Raw genomic sequence first — 8,722 nt, 5'->3', positions numbered from 1 at the left:
ATTATTTTTTTACAATGTTTTTGGATTAATTTAGGTTAATAAAAAGGTACTTTATAAAAAAGTCTATCAATTCAAAAATATCCTGACATTTTCGTGTCTCGTCCCTATTCCTGACAAAAGGCCAAAATTCCTGACATGTCAGGAAAATTCCTGTCATCTGGTAACCCTAGCTGCACGTGAAGCAATTAACCCTTTGGTCCGTAGCGGCAACATACTTGCCATCATACTTAAAACAAAAACGCATCTCTACTATAAGAATTACGGTTCAAAATCGAATGACTGGAAAGGAATGTCAAATGGTTAAAGGGTTAAAAAAGAGACAGGACGCCGCCCCCGCAGGTAGATTTGACTGAGAGCACAATACGTATTCGCGTGCAGCGAGCTACCTAATAGACGTGAAATTTAGCTAAAGAAGATGGCGTCGTACGACTTCTTACGTACATTATGCGGTAACCCAGTTTGTATAAAGTTTACATTTGACAATTCAGGTACCACAAACATATGACGCCGTACAGCGCTATCTTTTTCAGCTGTCAAACTCTGGGCATGGTTTTTCTTAAAACTTTACACATTGTATACACAATCAATGAATCATTGTCCTTAATAAGCATCGTAGAAGTACCCAATCCCTACAATGTAGCATATATCAATGTTCCCGTGTAATCGATTCGATGTTAGGTATACTATAAGAAGTTTATAGAAGAAGGTTCCACGGTGGCTTACAATAACATACCACATGTCATTCGCCTTAAAGCTTTAGTAGGTATGACATTTAAAACTGATTATGGTTTGGGACACTAAATATCAAATCAATAAAATAGTAGCAAATGGGCTATTAAGTATTTCAATTAATTCATAATAAAATAGGTATAAGTATAAGTACCTAACAGGTATAAATGATAATTCTAATAGAATCCCAAGATAATAAATAAAGAACTGTCATACAGTTAAAGACATAAATAAAAATATTATATATTATTAGCAACAAGATCTCAATACTATTGCTGGAAATAACTCTAGTACTTATTAGAGACAACTGAACTTATACAGACATGCAAAGTCAGCTAAATATGCCGTGAAAGTAGCAGCTTTACTAGATGACGGTAACTCAATGGCCTATTTTGTGATGATCTTGTGAAACTTATCATCAACACCATAATAATTATTACTAAGATGTGATTTACACCGATGGTCAGCAAGAGTATGGCTGACATTCCTGTTAATAATAGCGCCATCTAGTAAAAACATTAAAGTTTAATGATGACTTCTTCGGCGTTTGCACATCTGTCATTTAGCAGCCTTTTTTGGGACTGGGATCAGTAATACTGTAAATCGGTCTCTTTTATTAAAAAGGGGCGGGAAGTGGGAACCCTATTTCTATATAAATATTTTGAACACAGCTCATCACCATTTAAACTGATACATAATTACAATTATGTAGCGATGACTACAATATAAAATACAACCGCAGAGTTACCTAAGTTTCGTTAAAGTCCATATGGGACAAAATTGCATTATTTCGTGTTTCTAAGTACTCTGGTGGAGTAGTTTCAACTCGTCGATATGTGCGTTTACAAAATAAAAGGCGAACCGATAATTTCATTCATTTGGTATTCCAGTATCAAACGAAATTGAAACCACGACCACCCTTTGAACAAATTATAGGCTAATAATCCCGATTCTACTAAGTAAGGCGAGCATAAGCCGACGTATGATAATTATTGTCTATGGCAAGCAAAACAAAAACATGTTTATAAAAATCTTGGCAAGAGGTCAGTAACGTTGCATACACATTTATACTGAAACACACCCAACTCGTCAGCAGAATAAGGCGCGAAATTCATATTTTGTATCGGAAGTCACCTCTTCACGCCTGCATTTTTTAAATTTGCCGTATTTTTCTACTGACAAGGTGGCTGTGCCAGAGTATAGAAATAATGACACCTCAAAAATAGGCACATACTTAATTCAAATTGGCCTACTACAATTTCGACGAATGTTGGCAATATTTGAATAAATGCAAAAAAATACGTGATTAATTTTAAAAACCCAACAAACGACAAGCTAAGATTTTTACAAACAAAATGAATACACAAAAAACAATATTGAAAATACCTATTATGTTATTAACGCTTATTAAGTTATCACAACGTAACGAAAGTTAACCTATAGTTTGCACTAATATTTGTCTAAGATCGTTAACTCTGTCCTCATCTAATAGTAGATTTTATCGCCGTAGATAACAAGTACTTACTCGATGTCTTTATTCGTATAGTGTCAGGCGCAACTACTACAAGGCCAATTTAAAATACACTAGTCAAGTCCTTTAAATGAAAATAATTCCTTTGAGTCAAAAAGAATATATGGAAGTTGTGTTTTGCCTGTTGAATTTTTAATATTACAGGAAAGTAGGTTAACAGATTATCTGACCTTATCACCACTCGTCGTTTGAGTAGTAACACTTAGACAGCTTCCGTCTAATAAATATCTTTAGGAAATTCCAAAATTCATAATTATCATCGCATATATTCAGAATTATTATCATCATATGGACTAATATTGCGCTAAACAGAGCCGTCTGTTAACAATATCACTATTTCTGAAATATAGGATCAATGGAAAAATTTACTTCTGGCGACCCCTTAAGGCGTAAACACATCTGCGATTTGTCATACGACAATGAACGATATGATGGAAGTATTTGTCGAGGACTGTAAGTTAAGGCGGCAGACTGGTATCCCAGAGTCGCAAGCTCGTGTATTGCTCAATTTTTTTCATTGTTCCTTTATTTAAAAAATCTGTTAGATTGTTGATCATGTTATGACGGCAGCAGTGACATCAAGTCGCCCAGCTTAGGTAGAACCACGTCGGGTAGCGGCGGTTTCTTTTCATTCCGGATCTTCTCCAAGTCTTTAGGAGATGTGACCCCGGATAGCACTAGGAGGGTCTGGAAGCCGCAGCGGACTCCCAGCTCGATGTCTGTGTTGCATCTGTAGTAGGAATAAAAGTGAATTAGAAAGAGGATAGCTCGCATAAAGAGATGACCAAAAGGCCAATCATTCAGAGTAATTTTGGTGCCGTGGCCAGGATTTAGTGCAATACAAAAAATGATAAATCTAAATCTAAAAAGCCTTTAAGGCTGCACAGCTGTGGAGTGTAGGAAGACCATAATTATTTAACCCTTTATAAGGCATAAGGATGTCAGAAGTTATGCAAAATTGAACTCTATCACTTTGAAATAAAGTTCAAAATCAGGTGGGAGATATTGGGAGCCTTATAAAGGCTTAAAACTCACAGCACGTCAGCCGGCACGTACTATAGGGAACTCACAAAAACAATACATAGTAAATTTATTAATTGTAGTCATACTGTAATTAACCATGTTAGCTTAAAATTATGGGTTATTCCCACTAGTTACCACCAAGTTTTTACCAGTGGTAACTACTGGGAATTTTTTTCCCACCTTTTACCACTGGTAACTACTGGGAATAAAAATTCCCAGTAGTTACCACCAACTCAGGTTAGTGGTAACTACTGGGAATTTTTATTCCCAGTAGTTACCACCAAAACTTTGTTAGTGTTAAATACTAATAAAAACAGTAGGTATGAATAGTATAAATAGAGTTATTTTGAATTACCTAATAAAATCACTTGAAAAATCATCTAAATGGATTATTAAATTTATCCTTAAGTACATATATCATAGTTTTTGTACTAGTACCGGTTAAACTGTTTCAATATTTTTGGTCACTTTTAAGGGAGTTTACTAAAACACTAATCGACTTATAATTATTTATTAAATTACTCTATATATTTATACTACACTATTTATAGTGTTTTTATTAGTATTTAACTCTAACAAAATTTTGGTGGTAACTACTGGGAATAAAAATTCCCAGTAGTTACCACTAAACCGAGTTGGTGGTAACTACTGGGAATTTTTATTCCCAGTAGTTACCAGTGGTAAAAGGTGGGAAAAAAATTCCCAGTAGTTACCACTGGTAACAACTTGGTGGTAACTAGTGGGAATAACCCAAAATTATTACATAACTGCGTGTATATACCTGTCGCCAATCATGAGCGTCCGCGCCGGATCCAGCCCGCAGGACTCAAGGAACTTCCTGACGTAGGCGTGGGGCTTACCGAGCACGAGCGCCTTCCGCTCCGAGCACGTCTCCACCGCGCGTACGATGGTGCCCGTACCCGGCACAACGATAGAGCCGCCTGAAAACAAACCGGAAAAAGATTATATATCGGCTCAACAGATCAAAATGGTGGCATGTTACAGATAACTTACAGGTATGTACATATGATTGGTATTTTTTTATATCTCGGGATTCATCGCTTCAACAAGGGGTTAAGTGTGGGGTAAAAGTGCAAAAGCACCAGACACAAAACTTAACTTTTATAAATAAGGTGTGATCCAAATGTGACCTACCTTTTGGAAACCTCTCATCAGTATTAGTTGCGATGAACAGGCAATCCTCGGACGCGAGGTAAGAGGCTGCCTTCATGAATTTTGGATAGCTTACATGCTCGTCAAAGCCAACCACCACTGCTCCCACTTCAGGGTCTAGGTCTGATGGCTTCATTGATTTGAAATCTGGTTTAACATGATCAGGCTGGAAAAAATATTTATAATAAACAAAATATCTAAATAAATTTACTAACTAATGTTTAATGTTTTTAATTATTATTTTCCCTGGTGCCAGTAATCTGGTGACATAAATATGTCCATATTCATCCTAATATTCATGTTATATCTCTTATTGGAGACAACTCTCTTAAAAGCAGATATGAAACATTGAAAATATAAGTTAGGCAACAACTATTATGTTATATAAATCAGCCTTAGTGTGATGAAATGAAATGAAATGAAATGAAATATATTTAATAACAATTGTTACATGTCGAGGTAGGTACAATGTTGACAATACCATAGTGTAAAAAATAACATTTAATTTAATTTATTGAATACTATTTTAGTCATTATATAAGCCAATAAATAGCTAACGAATATAATTAGTCCAATTAGCTACAGTTTATTCGCATTGTATGTCCAATTATTTTCTTGTTTATTTGAATATCTTAATATGTCATAACAATATTATCTAATTTTAAACAATTAATCAACAATCGGCAGACTAAAAAACTCGTCGTATGAATAGTATGTCTCCTGCGTTAACCACTTCTTAAGCCTGACCTTGAAGGCCGCGGTGGAAGTTGCATCTCTAACCGACTTAGGCAGGCGATTGTGTGATGTGATTGGGCGATGTCATGTATCAACCTAATGCCAACAATCCACTTCGTGATTTGTTATAAAGATTCATTACTTCAGAGATATAAAGTTCAACATTGATATCTATGGTGCTCTTGCCCTTTGCCCTGAATAACTATAACATTCGATTTTTTTTCCATATAGTTTGTGTTTAAAGTAATTTCATTACATCTAAGTACATAAAGAAAAAAACATCTGAGTTATATTTAAATGCTTTTTTTAATGTTTGTTCAAGTACCGGTGCTAGTGGTGCTGTTAACTATACAACTAAGATTTGCATGTATTAATGTAGTGAGCAAAAAGATATGTCCCATTCTAAAGGGCCATGAGAACAGAACAAAAAGAAACATTTACATCCTTAAATAAATTAATAAATAATTTGAATTTGTTCTGAATTTTAACCTTTTGAACACCACAGCTATGCATAAAGGTTAACTATGGCATGCTATATATTTATATAGCATGCCAGTGATAGTTAACCTTTATGCAATGCATGAACATTCACTTTTAAAAGTGCCTTTGCAAACCTGTGGACAACTTTGGTGGTCAAAAGGTTAAATTTCATTCCTTTTTGCCAGAGTTTAGATTACACAGTTACACTATGGAATACTTCATCAGAGCAGTTAAATTTTCCATTCATTAAAATGAACTTACTCCAATTCCTGTATGCCTTATTCCAACTGCCTTCAACTCTTCTCCTATACCATTAGAACCAACTAAGTACACTTTCTTAGTAAATCCTATACCTTTGAGGTAGTGTGCTGCTAGGTATGCTGTGGAGAGTATTTCATCCTGAAAATAATTTTTACAACATTAATTTTTTAATTCAGTGACAGGAAAATCCTAGAAAGGTAAAATATAATATAATTTGCAAGAAGTTTTCCTTAAACACTCATTGATTTCAATAATTCTAAATTGCCTAAATCTAAATTTATTTATTTACTCAATTTAAAAGACCCCAAATTCTGTTTCTATTTTGTGACAATGGATTTAAGATTTTTTTTAGATATTTAATTCTTTAAAATATTTATTGTAATTTACCTGACTAGCAATAAATCCCAGCTGCTGTGCTTTTGCTGCAAAATCACTGCGGATCTTTGTAGAGTTATTAGTTACGTAAAATATTTTCTTTCCAATTTTTCGAAAATAATTCATTGCATCAGCGGACCCTGGTATTGCATTATTTTCGATCCACAGAACACCTGTAAATATAATAATAAAAAATTAGAATTGCTATTTGTAAGCAAACTGAAAATTGTACACTGTTTAAATAATTGAAAATATCATCTTACCGTCACAGTCAGTTAAAACTGTGTCAAAGGAATTTAAAAATTCCTGCACTTGATCTTTACTTCCTTCATGAAGATTAAAAACGGCTGATCTAAACATGTTTCTGGAGGTGCTAAAACTTTTGGACTGAACTAAAGAAAGGGTAGAAGCAAGGGGGGAGGTATGTTTGTTTATAAAATAAGCATTTGTTTTTAAAAAGTGTAGAAATTTCACCATTACTAGTTTAACATAGCGGAACCTCTTCAACTACACCAGCAACCAGCAGCACCACGAGAATTCGAGGACTCAAGGACACGGCTGTCACTTTTGACATTAAAATGACATTCGGATCAACCTACTATTTAGAACGCTCTTTGAAATCAATAAATTTTCATAGCGGAGTTATAAAAAGTAGCTCGTTCCGCTTTATTCCCATTTTTGACATTGACATATGGTAATTAAAAAAAATCTGACATCATGCTGACATCGAACTCAAAAATTGTAAACATTGTAATGATTTATCTTATTACTGTAAAGAAGAATACATATTTATGCTCGTGATTTAATGTAATAGCTTAATCAATAATATAATTAAAAACAATATATATCTAGATACTGTTTTATAACAACTTTTATTTACATAAATTCAACACAAACTTGTTCCAGCCAATTTGAGTACTTCGTTGATACCGAAGTCCACTTCGCCAAGATTACCGGTGTGGAATTGCCTAAAATGGATAACTTTGACACTATCATCGAATCGGTACAAGGGACAATTAAAATAGTAACGTATAACAAGCCTAAGAGGAAAAATGCAATTGACTTTGATATGTATAAGAGAGTAACGAGGATCCTTAATGATGGAGCAAGAGACAGCAACGTATCTATGATGGTGCTAACTGGAGCAGGTGAATACTTCAGCAGTGGCAATGACTTGGTTGCCTTAAGGACAGCCCATACACCCAGTTTCCTCACAGTGCTGCATGATTTTATTGAGGCCTTCATTACATTCCCCAAGTTACTGGTAGCTGTTGTGAATGGACCGGCTGTAGGCATAGCTGTGACCACTCTGCCACTTTGTGACTTAGTGTTTGCTGTGGAGAATGTAAGTCATTAATTTGAAATGTCCTTTTAATTAATCTAGCAAGCTAAGATGTGGTTTTGTGTATTTTTATGGCTTATCTGAAGACTATTATAGTTTCACTTTTACTAAACTTCATCAAGTTTAAAAGGAATCAACTGCAGTAATGTATTATTGAAATGAATAAATTTGGTTTTTGACTAAAAATATCAATTTTAATGATGAATGGATAACTTTGAGACTATTATTGAATTGGTACAGGGGCTAGAATTACATCCAAATACCTACTACTTAAGGACAATATTAGGTAAAGGCAAGGAAAGCAGATATTCTTTGTTATTTATTTTCTTATATTATTAGTGTATGAATTATTTGTTAAGCATTTTTAAGTTAAGCTAAATTTGAACTGCAATGAGTCATAGTAACATTCAATGAATTAAATGGTATTGAAAAGTATTTGTTGTATATTTCAGGCCTTTTTCTACACTCCATTTGGAAAGCTCGGTATCACAGCAGAAGGATGTTCAACTTTTACATTCCCAAGGATCATTGGATATGGAAAGGTAAGATTATTTCAATGTAAGTAAGTACCAAAAATATTTTCATTATTTACAGGCTATCTTTACTAGATTAATGATTTAAACTAATCTTTACTGCATTAATGATATCATAGGGGCAAACAAGCAGACAAATCGCCTGTTTGTTTATTATATTTTTGGTTTATGAATGTTACATTCTTTTATCCCTTCTAGGCTTTGGAAATGCTAGTATTCAACCAAAAGATGAATGCCAAGGAAGCTCTAGATTATGGGTTTGTTAACTGTGTTTATAAGCAAGAGGAAGTCCAAACCAAGGTATGGAACAAGCTAGTTGAAATATCTAATGTTTCAAATGATCTATTGACAACAACTAAAAGATTGATGAGAGGTTCCATACAAGACAAGTTGTTGAAAGTGAATGATGAAGAGATTCGTCTACTGAATGAGGCTTGGTCTTCTAGAGAGCCCAATCCACAAGTTGTTGATACTATCAAAAGTAAAATTTAAAATAAAAGTACTGAAATAAGTAATGCATTTAATAATAATAAATTTAAA

The 8,722-nt window shown here is 34.0% G+C and overlaps 2 protein-coding genes across 2 annotated transcripts; one reads left to right on the top strand and one right to left on the bottom strand.

Moving 5' to 3' along the window:
* Positions 1-503: 503 nt before the first annotated feature.
* LOC134795536 (glycerol-3-phosphate phosphatase) lies at positions 504-6,860 on the bottom strand. Its single transcript, XM_063767424.1, has 6 exons — positions 6,571-6,860; positions 6,320-6,480; positions 5,933-6,070; positions 4,439-4,622; positions 4,065-4,224; positions 504-2,990 (listed from the first exon to the last, which is right to left on the bottom strand). The coding sequence occupies exons 1-6, from the start codon at positions 6,782-6,784 to the stop codon at positions 2,819-2,821; spliced, it is 1,029 nt and encodes a 342-aa protein (XP_063623494.1). The 5' UTR covers positions 6,785-6,860; the 3' UTR covers positions 504-2,818.
* A 160-nt stretch (positions 6,861-7,020) lies between these two features.
* On the top strand, positions 7,021-8,713 carry LOC134795807 (enoyl-CoA delta isomerase 2). The gene is made up of 4 exons (XM_063767739.1): positions 7,021-7,114; positions 7,214-7,652; positions 8,102-8,191; positions 8,381-8,713. The coding sequence occupies exons 2-4, from the start codon at positions 7,281-7,283 to the stop codon at positions 8,672-8,674; spliced, it is 756 nt and encodes a 251-aa protein (XP_063623809.1). The 5' UTR covers positions 7,021-7,114; positions 7,214-7,280; the 3' UTR covers positions 8,675-8,713.
* Positions 8,714-8,722: the final 9 nt, after the last annotated feature.

The sequence above is a fragment of the Cydia splendana genome, chromosome 12 (genome assembly GCF_910591565.1).
Source record: "Cydia splendana chromosome 12, ilCydSple1.2, whole genome shotgun sequence".
In the NCBI taxonomy this organism is placed as follows: domain Eukaryota; kingdom Metazoa; phylum Arthropoda; class Insecta; order Lepidoptera; family Tortricidae; genus Cydia; species Cydia splendana.
This window is presented reverse-complemented; position numbering and strand designations above follow the sequence as displayed.